Source organism: Theropithecus gelada, chromosome 19, assembly GCF_003255815.1.
Source record: "Theropithecus gelada isolate Dixy chromosome 19, Tgel_1.0, whole genome shotgun sequence".
In the NCBI taxonomy this organism is placed as follows: Eukaryota; Metazoa; Chordata; class Mammalia; order Primates; family Cercopithecidae; genus Theropithecus; species Theropithecus gelada.
The window spans coordinates 24,978,869-25,001,069 of record NC_037687.1 but is presented as its reverse complement, the minus strand read 5'-3'; the positions used below and the strand labels follow the sequence as shown (position 1 = coordinate 25,001,069).

Here is a 22,201-nt window from a genome sequence, read left to right as displayed (position 1 = left end):
TTGATTTATTTTGGAGACAGGGTCTCTTGTTCCGTCACCCAGGCTGGAGTGCAGTGGTGCAGTCCTAGCTCCCTGCAGCCTCAAACTCCTGGGCTCAAGAAATCCTCTTATCTCAGCCTCCCGAGTAGCTGGGACCACAGGCACACATCACCACGCCCGGGTAATTTTTTACAATTTTTTTTAGAGGCAGAGGTCTCGCTATGTTGCCCAGGCTGGTCTCAAACTCCTAACCTTAATCAATCCTCCCTCCTCAGCTTCTCAGAGCACTGGATTACAGGCGTGAGCCACTGCACCCAGTCCCTGATCCTTTGTAAACTGGCTTTAGAGAGACGTCAAGGAAAGGAGGGTGATGAGACAGGAAACACATGGATGGGCCCAGGCCCCACAGACAGAAGGAACAGAGCAGTTCCTGTTTCTACCTGCCCCTCCTGGAAACAACACGGAAATTAAAGAATCACCCAGACTTTAAATGAGATCCAACATTTTAATCGGTTTCACTCTGTGGGTGGGCAGAGAAGGGGGACCCAGAGGCCAGTGTGTGGGGAAGAGGAGGACAGAGAAGGTGGCACCTTCTCAGGGAGGCTCCTGCCTTCTTCCTTCTGTCCCCACCTGCCTTGTCACTCTTCCTGGCTTTAGGACGTAGAACGTTTGAAATCGCCCGTGCACAGCTTGAAGAACCAGCACTCAGGAGCCCAGCCCAGGAAAAGCAACTTGTAACCTCCTAGCCAGATTTGGTTCCCTGCCGTCTCCGGCTCCTGGCGGAGTCTCAGAAGGCCCCAGGATCAGGCTGTCTTGAAGTCTTATCCCGTCGGCCTGTGATGGGGGCCCCTTGGCCTCCTTTACTTCTCACTCTTTCCCAGAACCTTGCATCCCTCCTTCAGTCCCTCCCTGGCTCCCATCAAGTTTCTATGACTTGTTTGCACAAGACGCAGCCTCCCTGGTGAATAAGGAGAAGATTCTCGTCCACGCCTGAGTCCCGGCCTCCAGTGCAGAGCTTCAGTGTCTCTGAAGAATGAAATTTATAGTGGATTCTGATCCCAACGTTTGCACAGACCCAGAGCACAATATCATCTCATCCCTGCCCTTCCCGTGTGAATTTTGTCTAGCTCCCCCAGCCTCCCCAGTGACATATGTTGTCTTCCTCTGTCTATATTTTCATCCCACACTGGACTCTTGAGCCACTCCTGGGTTATTTTTGTTGTCATTATGATTGAGACGGAGTTTCGCTCTTGTGACCCAGGCTGGAGTACAGTGGCGCAATCTCTTGCTCTCTTCAACCTCCGCCTCCCGGGTTCTAGCAATTCTCCTGCCTCAGCCTCCCGAGTAGCTGGGATTACAGGCACGTGCCACCATGCCCGGCTAAGTTTTGTATTATTAGTAGAGACAGGGTTTCACCATGTTGGCCAGGCTGGTCTCGAACTCCTGACCTCAGGTGATCCACCTGCCTTGGCCTCCCAAAAGTGCTGGGATTACAGGTGTGAGCCACCGCACCCGGCCCACTCCTGGGCTTAGTGTCCCAGAACCCAGCAAGATTCAGGCCTATGAGAGATGAACATGTTTTATGTTGAATAAAAGCCTCTTTGTGGGCTCTAGAGATCAGGGTGTACCCCTCAGGGGTCTAGGCTGTATGCACCTCTTCTGGTCTGGTGCTGGAAACGTCATCTGATGCCTCTCGGCCTCTCTCCTCTCTGCCTCTCTTCACACCTCGCCTTTCTCCTGACCCTGGGGTGCTGCTGACAGTGTGCCCCGGCTCTGAAGTGTATATTGTGCCCTATCTTCTTCCCAACTCTTAGTTCAGCGACCTCAGGTTACTAGCTTGAAGTCAGCCATGGTGGGAGTATTTACACCACGGAAACTGACAAACACTCCACAACCAAGCTTTTCCTCTTCCTTGGAGAGCCCATTGTTAGACCTCTGCCAGCACACCACTGCCTTCCTGCCCTACTTTTTTTTTTACCCCTTGCTTTGTGAACTCCACCAATGAGCGGCTCTTGGATCCCGCCTCCCCACCCCAAAATGAAAGGAGAACTCAGACTGAGGAGGCAGGGAGCCAGCACCCAACTTCTGAGCATCAAACGACTTCAGTCTGTCTTCAGGTTCTCACAAGGGCTTGCCTGTGTCACCATGAGTAAAATTCTATTTCAAGAAATAATGGTGCCACCCCAGGAAAATGTCCTCAAGTCAAGCTCTATTTTCCAATCCCACCATCGAAACTGAACACCAAAAAAAAAAAAAAAAAAATCTAAAAAAGGAAATGTATTTTTGAAATGTAGGAGTGCCTCCTCCAAATCTATGTCCCCCTCTTCCTGTCTCTTGTTTATTTACAGATGGGAGGCTGTCCAGTTGCTTCTTCTCTGTGAAATAGCCATAACTATAGGTGGTACGTCCCATGCAGCTACCCCAATTCCACCAGTGTCTCACCTTTAGAAAATCCTACAACAAAAGAAGAAAGGAGTAGAGATGCAACAGGCAAGCTGCGTTTCATTTCCCTACCAAATATACACATTCCCAATATGCTAATGAGCAAATGAGTGATAAAATGTCTTTTTAAAGAAACTAAGAAGAAAAAGGACATATATGTATAGCTACATATATGAATATAGATCTTTGTCTCTCAAACAGCCCCCTAAACCTACCAGGTAAGCCTGACATTTGTGAAGTCTGTAAAATTCCCAGATGATTTATTTTTAATGTAACTGCATCATTGGCCTAAGGTTTCCCGATGGGGCTTCTTAAAGTCTGTCTTTGGAATTTCTAGAAAAGTCCTTAACCATATGCTAAAGAAGTGTCCACACGCAGGGCGGGGCACCGTGGCTCACGCCTGTAATCCCAGCACTTTGGGAGGCCGAGGCGGGCGGATCACTTGAGGTCAGGGGTTCGAGACCAGCCTGGCCAACATGCTGAAACCCCGTTTCTACTAACAATACAAAAAACTAGCTGGGTGTGGTGGAGCACACCTGTAATCCCAGCTACTTGAGAGGCTGAGGCAGGAGCATCGCCGGAACCCAAGAGGCGAAGGTTGCAGTGAGCTGAGATAGCACCACTGCACTCCAGCCTGGGTGACAGAGCGAGACTCCGAGTCTCAAAGAAAAGTGTCCACGTGGAAAGTTAAGGAATCAAGCCCCTCTACCTGCTTGTTCAAGGGCATGGTGATTCTGACCTAAACATGACCCCAAATCAATTGCAAGTTTGGTTTGATTTCTTCTTGGAGCAAGTTCTCAGCACCACTTTCTGAAGCCTGGAGCTCGTGGTGTACTTCAGCAGTCACAGTCGTGCCAGACGGTGTTGGGGTTGAGAGAATCACTAGGACCTGTGAACTGTCCCGGGAGAGGGAGGAGCCTCTCCCTGTGGAGGAAAGGGGTGGGCTCTGTAAGCTGAACACGGAACCGCGGAGACCACGGCTGTCTGTCGGAAGGACAGCTGGTTCCGGTTGCTTTCTCAGGGATGCCGTCCCGGGATCTAAGCTGCAGGGAAGCAGATTCGGAAGAGAAAGGGTCCCAAGGCCCGACGGGGAGAGATGGAGACTGTGTCCTCTACAAGATCTGAAACTTCCAGGCACTCTGATCCTTGTAGTCCAGAGGGTCCATGGGATTGTAGGTGAATTTCCAGGTGCCCGTGGGGTCCTTGAATTCCAAGCTATCCACGGGGCTGTAGGCGCCATAGCTCTGGCCTGATAGGGAGGTGGGGGACTGGGCCAGGGAAGGTCCCACCGAGGGGCCAGAGAGGGGGCTAAGAGCTGGGCCCCCTAACTGGGGCACCATGGGAGAAAGGTAGGGGTCTAGGCCGCTGAAATAGGAGCTCGGAGACCCATAGGCGGAGGGGGAAGAGCAGAAAGCGGAGGCCGGGGCATAGGTCATGGCATAGGGGGCCGAGGTCAGAGACGGCCCGGAGGCCACCAGCCCAGCCCTCTGCGCCTCAGGCAAAGGGGACTCAGATGCTGGGCTCCAGATGGACACAGTGGCCACTGCCGTGGTTGGGGAGCCTGAGGGGCCGGGCAGAGGGGGACTGTAGGAATCTGAAATGCCCAGAGGGTCTGGACAAACATCCGTGGAGGGTCTTGGGGACGTGCCTGCCTTCCTCTTGGCAGGCCGGGCCTTGGCCTGGCCCCCTGGCGGCTGCTGCTGCTGTTTCTGCTGCTGCCGCTGCTGCCTGCATTTAGCCCTGCGGTTCTTGAACCAAACCTGCGGGGTAAGAGGGGAGATGGGGGTGGGTAAGTGGGGAAGAGGCCCAGGAGAGCCACAGGGTGCTTGGGGATGAGGACGCTTGTTGGTGAGAGGTGCTGGGGTCACATCTCTCTACTTTGCATCCAGCTGTGGGGCATCTATTCATCCATCCATCCATCTATCCATCCAATCATACCTGCATGTGTGCATGAACACAAACATACGTCATACCTACAGGCATTCTTCCATCCATCTAATACAAACATGCACACGTACCATTATGCATACATACATCATACGCACATACATCATGCCTACATTTACCCATCTATATGATCATACATACATCATACACATATTCATCCACCCATCTAATACAAACATGCACACGTACAATTATACATACATACACCATACACATGTACATCATGCCTACATTTACCCATCTATCTGATCACACATGCATACATAACACACATATACATCATACATACATTCCCTGGTCCATCTGATCATACATGCAAGTGTACATAAATACATTATACACACATACATCATACATGCATTAATGGAGCCATCTGATCATACATACATACATCATACACATATTCATCCATCCATCTGATCATACAGATATACAATTATACATACATACATTGTACACACATACATCATACACACATACATCATACATATATACACATTAATCCATACATACGATCATACAAACACATATTTCATTTATCCATCTAATTATATATACATGCATACACTCATATATACATAAATAAACCCATCCATTCATCCAATCATGCATGCATGCATATATACATCATACCCTACAGGCATTCATCCATCCATCTAATACAAACATACACACATACAATTATACAGGCATGCACTATACATGCATGCATCATGCATACATTTATCCATCTATCTAATCATACATACTTCATACACGTATTCATCCATCTGGTCATATGAACATACAAATATCCAATTATAGGCACATACATTGTACACACATAACATCATACATAACTATGCACTAATCTAATCATACATACATACAATCACACAAACACACATATTTCATTTATCCTTCCAATCATACACATGTGTGTATGCACATATACGTAACATCATACCTGCAGCATACAAACATACATGCATACAATTATACATACATACACCATACACACATACATTATGTAGACATCCATCTGATCATACATATATACCTCACACATGTATATGTTGTACAAACATTCACCAGTCCATCTGATCATACATACATCATACACTTATCCATCTGATGATACATACAATTGTACATGTACATCATATGTAGATTCATCCATTCGTCTTATACATATAATTATATGTACATACATCATACACACATACATCATACACACATTAATGGATCTATCTAATCATACATACATCATATGAACATTCATCCATGCATCTGATTATACAAGCATACAAATATACAATTATACACACATACATCATACACACATACATCATACACATATACACATACATCGTACACATATACACATTAATTTATCCAATCATACCTATGTCTAATCACACAAACACACACATTTTATTTATCTGTCCAATCACATACACCTGCATACACTCATATATACATAAATACACCAATCCAGCCGGACACGGTGGCTCACATCTGTAATCCCAGCACTTTGGGAGTCCGAAGCAGGTGGATCATGAGGTCAGGAGTTCGACACCAGCCTGACCAACATGGTGAAATCCTGTCTCTATTAAAATACAAAAATTAGCCCGGTATGGTGGTGCGTGCCTGTAATTCCAGCTACGCAGGAGGCTGAGGCAGGAGAATTGCTTGAAGCCAGGAGGCGGAGGTTGCAGTGAGCCGAGATTGTGCCATTCCAGCCTGGGCGACAGAGTGAGACTCTGTTTCAAATAAATAAATAAATACACCCATCCATCCATCCAATCATGCATGCATGTATACATACAATTGTACATGTGTACATACATCATATATACATATATCATGCGTGCATACATTCGTCATCTATCTAATCATACCTACATGCGTTCATACAAACACATATATAAATGTATCTGTCCATCATACACACAGACACTCATATATACACATACATACACTCATCCATGCTTCCAGTCATACATGCACACACACATATACAGTCACACATACACATTCATCTCTGCATCCACCCACCCATCCATCCATCCGTCTATTCAGTCAATGAACAAACATGCATTAACCATCTTCTGCTACTCTGAGGGTCCATCAGTGGAACTGACATTCTAGTTGGGAGAGACAGTCTAAATAAACGGACTCTGAGATACCTTACATAAACTGTATGAACGTATGATCATATGAACATACAAATATACAATTATAGGCACATACATTGTACACACATAACATCATACATAGCTATGCACTAATGTATCTAATCATACATACATACAATCACATAAACACACATACTTCATTTATCCTTCCAATCATACACATGTGTGTAGGCACATATACGTAACATCATACCTGCAGCCTACAGACATATGCAACTGTATGGTATCTCAGAGGGCGATAGATACAAACATACGTAAACTGTATGGTATCTCAGAGGGCGATACATACAAACATACGTAAACTGTATGGTATCTCAGAGGACGATAGACACTGTGGAGGAAACGATTGAGCGGGATAGTGGGCAGCAGTAGAGTCAGGGTCTTGGGGAAATACTGCAATGTTAAATGCTGTGTTCAGCATGGGTCTCACTGATTGATAAACAAAGACTCGAACAAGGGGCCTGCTGTGTGGTTATCTGGAAAATAAGGATTCCAGATAGAGGAAACTTAGTGCAAAGGCCCAAGGCAGGAGGGTGCTTGGCAGGCAGGTCAGTGCCCAGCGCGGCTAGAGAGGAGCGAGGGGCGATGAGAGCCTTAAGAGGTGGTCAGTGGTATGGTGGGGAGAGGAATTATTGTCTCCTTGATAACTTTGGCTGTCACTCTGTGATCGCTCCCTCCTCCCATCACTCTGAGTTCCAGGGAGGCCCCTGGAAGGTCACAGGAAGGGTCGGGAGGGGTCCAGGGACCCTCCACCCCACCTGAACCCTGGACTCGGGCAGATTGATCTTCAGAGCCACCTCCTCGCGGGCATAGACGTCTGGGTACTGGGTCTTGGCAAACAGTGCCTCCAGCTCCTCCAGTTGGCTCCGGGTGAAGGTGGTCCGCTCCCGCCGCTGCTTCCTGGGGGCGCCTGGGGTGGGACGGGAAACAGGACCCTCAGGTCATCCACCATGGGCTGATGCGAGGCCCTGAGGCTGAGTGGGATGCCAAGAATTCCATCCCGGTTGCCATCTGCCTAAACTAAGGATGGAATGCACATTCCCTGCCCTTCTACGCCTTCCTCTGTGCCTGGCACTCTGTGGCTCCTGCCTGACCCCAAGGGGAATTGGCTTTAACTCTACGAGGAGGTGTGTGAGTCGTTTTCCCTCTTCTAAGCTTTCTCATGCACTAAGACATATTTAGTTGAAGCATGACATCGCTGACATTCAACCATTTCTAGCCTATAAAAGCAGCAAGTCTGGGCTGGGCGCGGTGGCTCACGCATGTAATCCCAGCACTTTGGGAGGCTGAGGCGGGCAGATCACAAAGTCAAGAGATCGAGAACCAGCCTGGCCAACATGGTGAACCCTTGTCTCTACTAAAAATACAAAAAATTAGCCGGGCGTGGTGGCTCCCAGCTACTCGGGAGGCTGAGGCAGGAGGATCGCTTGAACCCAGAAGGCAGAGGTTGCAGTGAGCTGAGATTACGCCACTGCACTCCAGCCTGGTGACAGAACGAGGTTCAGTCTCAAAAAAAAAAAAAGAAAGTAGCAAGTCCACACTGCTCAACGTAATGCAAAAAACAAAAACAAAAACAAGAGCTAAAGAATAATGCTACAAATAACTGAGTGCTCACTTCTCTTAAAAATAAGGCTTTGGCCAGGCGCGGTGGCTCAAGCCTGTAATCCCAGCACTTTGGGAGGCCGAGACGGGTGGATCACGAGGTCAGGAGATCAAGACCATCCTGGCTAACACGGTGAAACCCCGTCTCTACTAAAAAATACAAAAAACTAGCCGGGCAAGGTGGCGGGCACCTGTAGTCCCAGCTACTCGGGAGGCTGAGGCAGGAGAATGGTGTGAACCCGGGAGGCGGAGCTTGCAGTGAGCTGAGATCCGGCCACTGCACTCCAGCCTGGGCGACAGAGCGAGACTCCGTCCCAAAAAAAATAAAAATAAAATAAATAAATAAATAAATAAGGCTTTATGAAAATTAGCTGGGCATGGTGGCATGCACCTGTAATCCTAGCAATTGGGAGGCCGAGGCAAGAGGATCGCTTGAGCCCAGGAGTTCAAGGCTGCAGTGAGCCATGATTGCACCATTGCACTTCAGAGTGGACAACAGAGTGAGACATTATCTCAAAAATAAAATAAAACAAACAAACAAATAAACAAAGCTTTGCTGCCTAGGCACAATGGCTCACACCTGCAGTCCCAGCTACTCAGGAGGCTAAGGTGGGAGGATCACTTGAACCCAGGAGTTTGAGGCTACAGTGAGCCGTGATCTCCACCACTGCACTCCAGCCTGGGCGACAGAGTGCGAGACCCTATCTCTGAAAAATAAATAAATAATAAAGTTTTGCTAACAGATGAAAATTCCTCTTGATTCCCCTTCCAATTTACATCCCCTCTTCCCCACCCCGAAAGGAACCTCTGTCCTGAATTTCTAGGACTGCACATGTTTTTCTAAGTGACGTGCATTTCAGATAAACCCAGAGGGCTGATATATGGCCCTGAAGTCGCCCCTGTGACTGCTTTTTTCCTGGGGCAGAGGGACCCCAGAGGTCCTCTAAGAGGTGAGGCCAGCCTGGGGTGGCGAGAGAAACGACTGTACTCACTTGGGTAGGGCACAGCCTGGTGCATCAGATCCACACTGGGGCCACTTAGGGCCAAGGCGTTGACGGAATAGTGAGGCCCCGGGTTCATATACGCCATCATGATCTTCGGGGACGCTGAGGCCCAAGTCAGGGGGCCTGCAAAAGAAGAGGAGGGATGCTCACTCACTTACCAGTTACTCACCATGGGGTGACAAGCAGGCTGAGATTCAAATCCTGCCTCGGTCTCCTCTTAGGTACGTGACCTTGGCCATTTATCTCACCTCCGTACCTCTGTGTCCTCACGTGTAAAATGGCCTCTGCTTAAGATTCTCAGAACTTTCTTTTTTTTTTTTTTTTGAGACGGAGTCTCGCTCTGTCGCCCGGGCTGGAGTGCAGTGGCGCGATCTCGGCTCACTGCAAGCTCCGCCTCCCGAGTTCACGCCATTCTCCTGCCTCAGCCTCCCAAGTAGCTGGAACTACAGGCACCCGCCACCTTGCCCGGCTAATTTTTTTGTATTTTTTTAGTAGAGACGGGGTTTCACCGTGTTATCCAGGATGGTCTCGATCTGCTGACCTCGTGATCCACTCGTCTCGGCCTCCCAAAGTGCTGGGATTACAGGCTTGAGCCACCGCACCCGGCCTCTCAGAGCTTTCTTGAGACTCTGCAAAGCAGAGAGCTGAAGTGATGACGCGCCTCATAAGTGCGAGCTCTTATTCCTACTCTACCCTCTAAAACAATCTCATCCTGGCTGGGCACAATGTCTCACATCTGTAGTCCCAGCACTTTGGGAGGCCAAGGCCGGAGGATCACTTGAGCTCAGGAGTTTGAGACCAGCCTGGGCAATATAGCAAGACCCTGTCTCAAAAAAAAAAAAAAAAAAAAAGTGTTTTTTAAAAAGTTAACTGGGTGTGGTGATGCGTGCCTGAAATCCCAGTTACCCAGGAGGCTGAGGTGGGAGGATCACTTGAGCCCAGGAGTTTAGGCCTGCAGTGACCTGTGTTCAGGCCACTGTACTCCAGCCTGGGTGACACAGCAAGACTCTAAGAAAAAAAAAAAAAAAAAAATCTGATCCCGTAACACTTCCTCATCCAAGGTCCCTTCTTTCTGTGACCATGGGCAAACACGCTCAGCCTCACTTATCACCGAGGACTGCAGGTTGACCAGCCATCCCTGTTTGCCCAGAATGGAGGAGAGGTGGGTGTATCTTGGAACATAGGACTTTCAGGCTAGAACCAGAATGGTCCCAGCCAAACTGGATTGGTTGGTCACCCTAAGGGAGAGTGGCATTAAAAAAGGCCAGGCAAGGTGGCTCATGCCTGTAATCCCAGCACTTTGGGAGGCTGAGATGGGCGGATCACCTGAGGTCAGGAGTTCAAGACCAGCCTGACCAATGTGGTGAAATCCTGTCTGTATTAAAAATGCAAAAATTAGCCAGGCGTGGTGGCCCACGCCTGTAATCCCAGCTACTCGGGAGACCGAGGCAGGAGAATCGCTGGAACCCGGGAGGCGGAGGTTGCAGTGGGCCGAGATGGCACCACCGCACTCCAGCCTGGGCAACAGAGCAAGACTCTGTCTCAAAACAAAACAAAACAGCAACAACAACAACAACAACAACAACAAACTACAGTAAGGACCAAGAAAGGCATCTCACACCTGCAATCCCAGCACTTTGGGAGGTCAAGGCAGGAGAATCACTTGAGCCCAGAAGTTCAAAACCAGCCTAGGCAACATAGTGAGACCCCCATCTCTGAAAAGAAAAAAAAAAAAACAGTGAGTGTGGATCTTCCACGATCACTTTTGACCTATCAGATTGGCAAAGATGAAAGAGGTTGATAACTTCCGGCACTGGGGTCAGTGTGGGGAAAGGTGCACTCCCATGGCAGGTAGGTAGCAGGCAGTACAGGTTGCAACAAACTTATCGAATTAAAATGCCATCTTTCTTTTCTCCTAGTAATTCACCTTCGATGTATACCTCAGTCGCCTTGTTGGAAAATGGGAATGAAAATCGCATTTATGGGCCAGGCGCAGTGGCTCACACCTGTAATCCCAGCACTTTGGAACACCAAGGCAGGCAGATCACTTGAGGTCAGGAGTTTGAGATTAGCCTGGTCAACATGGTGAAACCCCGTCTTTACTAAAAATACAAAAATTAGCTGGGCCTGGTGGTGCACGCCTATAATACCAGCTACTTGGGAGGCTGAGGCAGGAGAATCGCTTGAACCCAGGAGGCAGAGATTGTAGCGAGCCAAGATGGTGCCACCACAACCTAGCCTGGGCTACAGACTCCGTCTCAAAAAAAAGAAAAGAAAAAGAAAATAGCATTTATGTTCAGGTGGCAACATAGCGAAACTCTCCTGTCTCTACAAAAAATTAATTTTAAAGTAAGCCTGGGCACAGTGGTTCACGCCTGTAATCTCAGCACTTTGGGAGGCCAAGGCGGGCGGATCACCGAAGGTCAGGAACTCGAGACCAGCCTGGCCAACACGGTGAAACCCCGTCTCTACTGAAAATACAAAAAAAGCTGGGCGTGGTGGCACGTGCCTGTAATCCCAGCTACTCAGGAGGCTGAGGCCGGAGAATCGCTTGAACCCGGGAGGCAAAAGTTGCAGTAAGCCAAGATCGCGCCACTGTACTCCAGCCTGGGTGACAGAGCAAGACTCTGTCTCAAAAAAAAAAAAAAGGCTGCTCTCTGAACTGATTTTAAAAGATCTCTAGTATATGGTTTTAACAAATTGTTCTACGGGCCGGGCGCAGCGGCTCATGCCTCTAATCCCAGAATTTTGGGAGGCCAAGGTGGCCGGATCACCTGAGGTCAGGAGTTCGAGACTAACCTGGCCAACATGGTGAAACCCCGTCTCTACTAAAAATACAAAAATTAGCCGGGCATGGTGGCAGGTGTCTGCAATCCCAGCTACTCAGGAGGCTGAGGCAGGAGAATCACTTGAGCCCAGGAGGCGGAAGTTGCAGTGAGCTGAGATCGTGCCACTGCACTCCAGTCTGGGGGACAAGAGTGAGACTTCATCTCAAAAAAAAAAAAAAACAGGCTGGGCGCGGTGGCTCAAGACTGTAATCCCAGCACTTTGGGAGGCCGAGACAGGTGGATCACGAGGTCAGGAGATCGAGACCATCCTGGCTAACACAGTGAAACCCCGTCTCTACTAAAAAATACAAAAAACTAGCCGGGCGAGGTGGCAGGCGCCTGTAGTCCCAGTTACTTGGGAGGCTGAGGCAGGAGAATGGCGTGAACCCGGGAGGCGGAGCTTGCAGTGAGCTGAGATCTGGCCACTGCACTCCAGCCTGGGCGACAGAGCGAGACTCCATCTCAAAAAAAAAAAATAAATAAATAATAATAATAATAATAATAATAATAATAATAAATAGGCCAGGTGCAGTTGCTCATGCCTGCAGTCCCAGCACTTTGGAAGGCTGAGGCAGATTGATCACCTGAGGTCAAGAGTTCGAGACCAGCCTGGTCAACATGGCAAAACCCTGTCTCTACTAAAAATACAAAATTAGGCGGGCATGGTGGTGGGCGCCTGTAATCCCAGCTACTCCAGAGGCTGAGGCAGGAGAATCGCTTGAACCCGGGAGGCAGAGGTTGCAGTGGGCCGAGATCCCGCCATTGCACTCCAGCCTGGGCAACAAGAGCGAAACTCCATCTCAAAAAAAAAAGTAATAATAATAACATAAATTTAAAAATAAAAATAAAATAAAAACATAAAAATTAGCCAGGCATGGTGGTGCATGCCTGTAATCCCAGCTACTTGGGAAGCTGAGGCAGGAGACCCTCTGGAACCTGGGAGGTGGAGTTTGCAGTGAGCCGAGATTGTGCCAGTGCACTCCAGCCTGGGTGGCAGAGTGAGACTCCATCTCAAAAATAGTAAGTATTATTATTATTAATTAATTAATAAAATGAAGCATTGATTTTACTCATGTGTAGAATATACACTTGTAGATGCATAGAAAATTCCCAGGAAGGAAGCAAGCTACTGGTACCAGTGACTGCCTCTGGGAAGGAGTGCTAAAGCCATATCTTGTTTCTATAGTTTGGATTCCTTTTTAATTGTGCGTGTGTGCATTCATGTGTGTGTGTGGTTTTGTCAAAAGCAAAAACAACAATGAAATCTTCGAAAAAGCAAACAGAACATGAAACCCTCCGAGGGTTCCTCATTGCCCTCATTAGGATGGCCTCAGAAAACCTCTCAGCCTCCACAGCTATTTACATAAGCCGTTTCCTGGGCTAGGAACGCCTCTCCCCCACCCCAAAGCCCCTCTCACCAGCTAACCCCTTCTCCTCCAGGTCTCAGCTCAGCTACTTTCCCCAGAGAAACCAGCCTACGCCCCTGAACTGGATTTTACACACACACACACACACACACACGCTCCCTACCTCCTTTTCTTCAAGACACAGCTTGTATTAAATGACATATTTATATGCTTGTTTATCTATCTCTCTCCCTCAAATTCTATCAGTTACCTGAGTTCAGGGACTGGGAATATCTCGGTTCCTGCCATGTCCCCAGCACCCCCAATAAATATTTGAAACATAAGAAAAAGAATTAAAAATGGATGGCGTTGCCGGTCGCGGTGGCTCACGCCTGTAATCCCAGCACTTTGGGAGGCCAAGGCAGGCGGATCACGAGGTCAGGAGATCAAGACCATCCTGGCTAACATGGTGAAACCCCGTCTCTACTAAAAATACAAAAAATTAGCCGGGCGTGGTGGCGGGCGCCTGTAGTCCCAGTTACTCAGGAGGCTGAGGCAGGAGAATGGCATGAATCTGGGAGGCGGAGTTTGCAGTGAGCAGAGAAAAAAAAAAATTAAAAATGGATGGCGTTTATTTTCAGCTCCCACTCCTTCATTCCTCTCACTGTCCTTTCCTTCTCATCCCTCACGTGAGGAGGGGGGACAGATTCTGTTTATTTTAAGTGAGATTCTACTGCTCATTCCGTAAATATTTTTTGAATGCCTTCCCTGCTCTAGGAACTAGGAATATAGCAAGAAATAAGACCACAGCTTCTCTGTTCTCATAGAATTGAACTTCTTGGTTCCGTTCCTAGAGAAACCAATAATGAACAAGGAAAAAAAAATAGTCTCCCTCTTGTCCCCCAGGCTGGAGTGCAGTGGCGCGATCTCGGCTCACTGCAGCCTCTGCCTCCCGGGTTCAAGTGATTCTCTTGCCTCAGCCTCCCAAGTAGCTGAGATTACAAGCGCCTGTCACCACACCCAGCTTTTTTTTTTTTTTTTTTTTAATAAAGAGGCCATGGCCGGGGGCAGGGGCTCATGCCTGTAATTCCAACACTTTGTGAGGCTGAGTTATGAGGATCATTTGAAGTCAGGAGTTTGAGACCAGCCTGGCCAACATGGTAAAACCCCATCTCTACTAAAAATACAAAAATTAGCCAGGCATGGTGATGGGTGCCTGTAATCCCAACTACTTGAGAATCACTTGAACCCGGGAGGCGGAGGTTGCAGTGAGCTGAGATGTCACTACTGCACTCCAGCCTGGGCGACAGAGCAAGACTCTGTCTCAAAAAAAAAAAAGAAAAAAGAAAAAAGAAAGCCTTTAGCAAGTTTCAAAAACTCCCAGAAAATAAAACGGGTGGAAAAAAAGCCTTCAGAGAGCCGAGTGCGGTAATCCCAGCACTATGGGAGGCCGAGGCGGGCGGATCACGAGGTCAGGAGATTGAGAGAATCCTGGCTAACACGGTGAAACCCCGTCTCTATAAAAATAAAAAAAATTAGCCGGGCATGGTGGTGGGCATGGTGGTGGGCGCCTATAGTCCCAGCTACTCGGGAGGCTGAGGCAGGAGAATGGCGTGAACCTGGGAGGCAGGGCTTGCAGTGAGCCAAGATCGTGCCACTGCACTCCAGCCTGGGTGACAGAGTGAGACTCCATCTCAAAAAAAAAAAAAAAGCCTTCAGAAAGTTTCAAGAACTCCCAAGAAAATAAAACAAGTTGTTATGAGAGTGAAGGAGTTTGAGGTGGAGTGAGGCATCTAAGAAGTTTTGTGGATCTGGGATAGAGATTTCCAGGCAAAAAAAAAAAAAAACCAGCAGGTGCAAAGGCTTGGAGGCTAGGCTGGACTCTCACACTGTCACCCTGAGCGAGACGGAGTCTCCAACTCGGTCTTGTTGGAGGAGAAACAAGGCACCCCGTGTGACCACAGCAGAGTGGTCATGGAGAAAAGCAGAAAGAACAAGTAAAACCTGGTAGGAATGTCACGAGGAGGCTCAGTGCTGACAATAAAATCAAAAGCAGCCACATTAAATCCCCAAAATCAAACTGCCTCCAAGGTAACTCCCAATAATCCTTACCCGCTGATATTCATGCCCTGTGTCGTCCCTACTAACAAGCAGGCTGACGTGTGTAACCAATGGGATATTGCAGAAATGACAGAGCGTAGCTTCCAAGGCTAGCACCTGCTCTAAGGACAGCCAGCCACCATGTTGTGAGGATGCTCAAGCCATCCCATGGAGAGGTCTATGTGGCAAAGAAATGAGGCCTCCTGCCAACAGCTATGAGAGTAAGCTACTATGGATGCTATCTCCCCAGCCTCAGCCATGCCAGTAAGTGACTTCAGTCCTGGTCGACATCTGACTACACAGCCCCATGGAACACCCTGAGCCGGAATAATCCAGTTAAGCCACTCTTGGACTCCTGTCCCTCAGAAACTATAAGAGATCAGAAATGTTTATTGTTTGGGCCAGGCGTGGTGGCTCACGCCTGTAATCCCAGCACTTTGGGAGGCTGAGGCGGGAGGATCTCGAGGTCAGGAGATCAAGACCATCCTGGTTAACACGGTGAAACCCCGTCTCTACTAAAAATACAAAAAAATTAGCTGGGGGTGATGGCGGGTGCCTGTAGTCCCAGCTACTCGGAAGGCTGAGGCAGGAGAATGGCGTGAACCTGGGAGGCGGAGCTTGCAGTAAGCCGAGATCGCGCCACTGCACTCCAGTCTGGGCGACAAAGCAAGACTCCGTCTCAAAAAAACGAAGAAAAGAAAAGAAATGTTTATTGTTTGAAGCTGCTAAATTTTGGGATAAGCTGTTACCCAGCAATAGGTAACTAATACACAAGCCTTCTCTATGCAGGATGTCATTAAATCCCCAGCATAACCTTGGGAGGTAGAGATTGTATTACTATGATGCTTACATTTTGCTTTTGGTTTTGGTCTTAGGGACAGCGTCTCACTCTGTCACCCAGGCTGGAGTGCAGTGGCACAATCATAGCTCACTGCAGCCTTGACCTCCTGAGCTCAAGCCGTCCTCCCACCTCAGCCTCCCAAGTAGCTGGGACTACAGGTGTGCCACCACGCCTAGCTAATTTTTTTCATTTTTGTGTAGACAGGATTGTCTTGCCATGTTGCCTAGGCTAGTCTTGAACTCCTGGCCTCAGTAGATCCTCCTGCCTCAGCCTCCCAAAGTGCTGGGATTACAGGCCTGAGACACTGGTTTGCCTGATGCTTACAGATTAGACAGCATCGTCAGGCTCAAAAGTGTGACTTATCCAGGATCACACACAGGCTGGCAGTGCAGAATCCAGGATTTCAAGGCTAGAGGAATTCCTGAAGGTCCTATTCCCCCAGCCCCCTATCCTGGGATCCCTCTGTCCTCTCCCACTTGTCCAAAAACCAATAATGTTAAATATGAACCTCCAGAGAGTGGAGGCAAGGAAACTGGTGAACTTGCCCCACTGAGGACCATTTGCAGGGCCTGGAACAAAAGCACACACTTTCATTGTCTTCATCGTCAAATCTGAGCCAGGTTGCCCGGCTAAGCAGTTGACCTTATAGGAAAGCCAAGAAAGCTCACATTTAGGATCACCCCTTTCCGGACATTTGTTGTTTTTGTTGTTGTTGTTATTTTGAGACGGAGTCTCTGTCATCCAGGCTGGAGTGCAGTGGCGCGATCTCGGCTCATTGCAACCTCCACCTCCGGAATTCAAGCAATTCTTCTGCCTCAGCCTCCCAATCTGGGGCGACAGGCATGTGCCATCACGCCTGGCTAACCTTTTTTTTTTTTTTTTTTTTTTTTTTGTATTTTTAGTAGAGACGGGTTTCTCCATGTTGGCCAGGTTGGTCTCAAACTCCTGACCTCAGGTGATCCGCCCACCTCGGCCTCCCAAAGTGCTGGGATTACAGGTGTGGGCCATGGTGCCTGGCCAGGATCATCCCTTTTTACGGATAGGGGATAGGAGGCTCCGCAAGAGGAAAGTGTGGGCCGCAGATCAAACAGCTGATAATAATGATTAAAGTGCTGCCTGGACAAGATGTCAGCAGAGAATAATAACAAGAAAAATAACATCGAACATCCACTGAAACCTTTCTCTGGGTTTGGCAGCAACCTGAGGCAGCTGATGACAGAAGAGCCTCCAGTGAAGGCTGGGCGTGGTGGCATGTACCTGTAATCCCAGCACTCTGGGAGGCTGAGGTGGGAGGATCGCTTGAGCCCAGGAGTTGGAGGCTGCAGTGAGCTATGATCAAGCCACTGCACTCCAGCCTGGGCGACAGAGCAAGACGCTCTCTCAAAACAAAACGAAACAAAACAGGCCTGGCCTGTGGCTCAGCACTTCGGGAGGCTGAGGCTGATCACTTGAGGTCAGGAGTTTAAGGCCAGCCTGGCCAACGTGGTGAAACCTCGTCTACTAAAAGTACAAAAAATAGCCAGGCGTGGTGTTGCGTACCTGTTGTCCCAGCTACTGGGGAGGCTGAGGCACAAAAATCTCTTGAACCCGGGAGGCAGAGGCTGCAGTGAGCTGAGATTGCACCACTGCACTCTAGCCTGGGCGACAGAGCAAGACTCCAGCCCAAAACACAAACAAACAAACAAAAAATCAATCAGTCAATCAAAAGAGGACGTGTGTCATGGGGAGGAAATAAAAAAGAAAGTCCGGGAAAATTCATCACTCGGCAGACACGACCAGGCTTTATATACAAGATCTCACAACGACAACGATTTCCAGACACTGGTGTTTTATGATTTCAAAGGGTGGAACAAGGGACATCAGTGTCCCTGCCCTGGGGATCAACCTGGGAGGCCCAAGGCTGGTTCTCAGAGCTGTGGGGTGTGGCACCCACTGGGTCCCAGGTTCCCACCTGAACAGTGGTTCTCACAGGTGAGACCTGAAAGCTCACAGCCACCTGGTGGGGCAGACACGCAGATAACTCCGTTCTACAGCAGGGGAGACTGAGCCTGGGAGGGAGGGAGGTGCCCACAGGTCAGGTGGTTGAAGACCTTAAGGACTTCCAGGGGGTCCCAGCTTCTCACACACTGCATGCACCACGGACCTTGGGAACAAGATCTCAGGGAACCATAACCCCATGGAAACTTCCTCCCAGGCGGCTCCTGGTATCATCCCCGCTTTACAGAGGAGGAAACTGAGGCTGAGGGAAGTGGAGTCTCCAGTTCTGTCTCGCACATCAGCGGCAGAGCCAGGGCTAGGCCAGCACCTGCCCCGGAGCCTGCGCCCTCCTGACCACCAGGCGACATGGCTTCTTAGGACACTCACCACAGCCCCACGGAGCTCAGAGGTCCCTTTCTCAGAGGAGGAAACTGAGGCTGAGAGGTTTCATCAATTCCCGAGGTCACACAGGTGATGAGTGGAAGAACCAGGGGTAGAATTTAAATCTCTTTGGCCCCAGAGCCCCGCTCTTCACCCTCAAGTCTACCTGGGGACCCCAGAAACAGAATGAAGCTGCTATCCTGCCCTGCTCCCACTGCAGGCCAGGCCTGCAACACGGGGTTCCCATGGCTTATCTGGCCGGATCATCGTGACAACTTCTCATTGTCCCCACTTTGCACAGGAGGCAACCGGGACCCAGAGAGCCCACGTGAGGGGTCCAAGGCCACACAGTGAGAAAAGAACAGGGTTTAAACCCAGACTCGGCAGGGCGCGGTGGCTCACGCCTGTAATCCCAACACTCTGGGAGGCCGAGGTGGGTGGATCACCTGAGGTCAGGAGTTCGAGACCAGCCTGGCCAACATGGTAAAACCCTGTCTCTACTAAAAATACAGAAATTAGCCGGGCATGGTGGTGGGTGCCTGTAATCCCAGCCACTTGGGAGGCTGAGGCAGGAGAATCGCTTGAACCTGGGAGGTGGAAGTTGCAGTGAGCCGAGGTCGTGCCACTGTACTCCAGCCTGGGTGACAGAGTGAGACTCCATCTCAAAAACAGAAAACAAAAAACAATAAAACAGACTCATGTGGCTTCATGCCAGCCTTTGGGAAGACCCTCCCAGCCCAACCACGTTCAGGGCCCTCTCTTGTCAGCCACTCCAGCCTCTCTCTGCAGCCTCTGTTGGCACCTCTGTCCAGTGGGGATAAGGAGCTGGGTGGATGCACCCACTGCTGGGCATGAGACCTGGGGGAAGCGGAGACCCATGGCACAGTTAGAGTCTGAGCAAATCGACTCAGTGATCAACAATGTGATCCCTGGAGCATCCAGAAATTCAAACACAGTGGGCAGCCTTGAAGTCAGACCTCACTCTGCGGCCATCACAGCCCTCGCTCCGTCCTTTTGGGAAAACCGCCTCACACCTCCTCTCTGTGGCAGTCTGTCTACCTGATTCTACCCTCTGCCCTTCATTCATTCATTCATTCATACCTTCATTCATTCATTCCCTCCATATTCAGTGAGCACTCACTGTGTGTCTAGGACTGACCCAGGCACTGGGAATACAGCCGAGAACAAGACAGACAAGGCCCCAGTCCTCCTGACTGGGGCAGACAAGGAACAAAGTGTCAATCAGAGTTTTGCAGGAGACCAGCCAGGCACAGGGGCTCATGCCCGTAATCCCAGCACTTTGGGAGGCTGAGGCGGGCAGATCACTTGAGGTCAGGAGTTCGAGATCAGCCTGGACAACATAGAAAGACCCCCATCTCTACTAAAAATACAAAAAATAGCTGGGCCTGGTGGCACGCGCCTGTAGTTCCAGCTACTCAAGAGGCTGAGGTGGGAGGACTGCTTGAACCCAGGAGGTGGAGGTTGCAGTGAGTGGAGATCATGGCGCTGCACTCCAGCCTGGGCAACAGAGCATGACTTCATCTCAAAAAAAAACAGCTTTGCAGAAGATCAGAGAGAGTGACTGTGCTGGAAGCTAAGAGGGCAGGAGTGTGAGGAACCCCCCAGTCCCAAAGTAGAGCCTGGGCTGAAAGCTGGAGCCTCTGGGTGCGTCGAGGCCCCAAGTGATCAATTCACCTGCACAGTGATCCCCAGTCATCACATTTCCAGCTCCCTCGGGCAGGCCCAAGTCCACCCGGACTCCTTCCTGCTGCAGCCACAGACCTGGGCTCTCTGCGTCTATGTCCGTTCCGTCCCTTGTCTGTCATTCATCCATCCATCTACGCAACACATATGTAGGCAAATCCCAGCCACAGGCTGGGGCACTGGGGAGAAATCAATGCTCAGCAAGGGAGGGAGACCGGCCATTTGTGGATCATCGCGCAAATGAAAATTTTGGGCAGTGCTAAGAGTTTTAGAGAAAATCCAACAGAACTGTGTGCTGAGGAGTTGCCTTAGAACCACGGTGAGAAGCCCCCAACCCCGGATGCTGTCAGGGCTTGAGGGCGCCCACAAGCCACCCTGAATCCTCCAATGCCCCGAGTGCCATGGGCCAGTCCCTGCTGTCTAACCTTACTCCCTCCTGCTGCAATCACATCCCAGCCCTGTTTCCCCAAACACCAGGATGACACCTCTGTTTTGTGCGTGACTATTCAGCAAATGTCACCTGCAGAGCACGGCAAACACAGCCATGAATAAAATAAACCCAACTTCTCCCCTCTCTTTCTTCTCCCCCATTCCCTCTCCCTTCCTCGGTCCCCTCCGCCTCTCCTGCAGACGCTCACCTTCAGAAAGGAGGGACGGGGCTCTCCTGGTGGCCCAGGACCTAGACAGAGCGGCCAGACAGCAGAGGCTGAAGGAAACACGTCCCCTCACATGGGGAGATTTTAAGCCCGGGCTGGGAGTGATGTCATTTGTCATGGCCCGGATCTCGGAGGGTAATCCTGGCCAAGGTGGGGGACTCGACTGGGCACCAGGAGGTGACATTGGCTGGAAGGGGGAGGGGCACCCGTCTGCTTAATCCCCTCCTCTTCCCCCCATGACATCTTGGCAATTAGGGTTGATGGGGAAGGGAGGCCCCAGCTCCTGCCGGTGACCATAAGCCCCTACTCCTCAGGGAAGTCCTTCCTTTGGTCTGACTGGTGTCTCTCCAGCTTCAGCTGGTATCCCAAGAGAGAGGCATCAAAGAGGAAGGAGAGAACTGTCAGAGGGTCCTGAGAGACCATCTGAAAAAAGAGAGGCACGGGGCTTTCGGGATCCCTCTCCTGGGTCCCCCTTTCTCTGCACAACAGTTTGTCTGACAGTTAGTTTATCTCTGTACTGCCTCATTCGTCTCCGTTTCTGCCTCAGTTTCCCCTGTTTCTCTTTCTTTGACTTGATCAACTCCTGCCTGTGGCCTGTCTGTCTCTGTGTTGTCAGACATGATATTCTCCTCTTTTGGGGGACAGTGGTGGGGGCGGGGGCTGCTCCCAGCACTGAAAATAGGCAGACATTAGAAAGGGTGTTTCGTTTTTCTGTTTTTGGTGGAGTTTGAGATTTGGGTTTTTTTTCTTTTTCTTTTTCTTTTCTTTTCTTTTCTTTTTTTTTTTTTTTTTTTTTTTGAGACAGGGTCTCACTCTATCGCCCAGGCTGGAGTGCAGTGGCATGATCACGGCTCACTGCAGCCTTGACCACCTGTGCCCAAGGGATCCTCCCTCCTCAGCCTCCCAAGTAGCTGAGACTTTACAGGCACACACCACGATGCCCAGCTAATTTTTTCATTTTCGTAGAGATGGAGTCTCTCTATGTTGCCCAGGCTGGCCTCAAACTCCTGGCCTCAAGGGATTCTCCCACCTCAGCCTCCCAAAGTGCTGGGATTGCAGGCATGAGCCACCGCACCCAGCACTTGCCATCTCTCTACACACCATTGGCCTTTGTCTGGTTTCTCTGGACCTCAGTTTCTTTTCCTTTGGGCCTCAGGCTGTGGCATTTCTGCCTGCTTGCCTGAATACCCCTCTTTCATTCTCCATCTGCTCCTCTC

At 49.7% G+C, this 22,201-nt stretch overlaps 1 protein-coding gene across 1 annotated transcript; it reads right to left on the bottom strand.

Annotated features, from left to right (window-relative positions):
• Window positions 1-3,103: 3,103 nt before the first annotated feature.
• On the bottom strand, window positions 3,104-21,130 carry CRX (cone-rod homeobox). Its single transcript, XM_025367553.1, has 4 exons — window positions 20,967-21,130; window positions 9,140-9,274; window positions 7,304-7,455; window positions 3,104-4,181 (listed from the first exon to the last, which is right to left on the bottom strand). Exons 1-4 carry the CDS (start codon window positions 21,100-21,102, stop codon window positions 3,534-3,536), a joined length of 1,071 nt encoding a protein of 356 aa, XP_025223338.1. The 5' UTR covers window positions 21,103-21,130; the 3' UTR covers window positions 3,104-3,533.
• Between the last annotated feature and the right edge of the window lie 1,071 nt (window positions 21,131-22,201).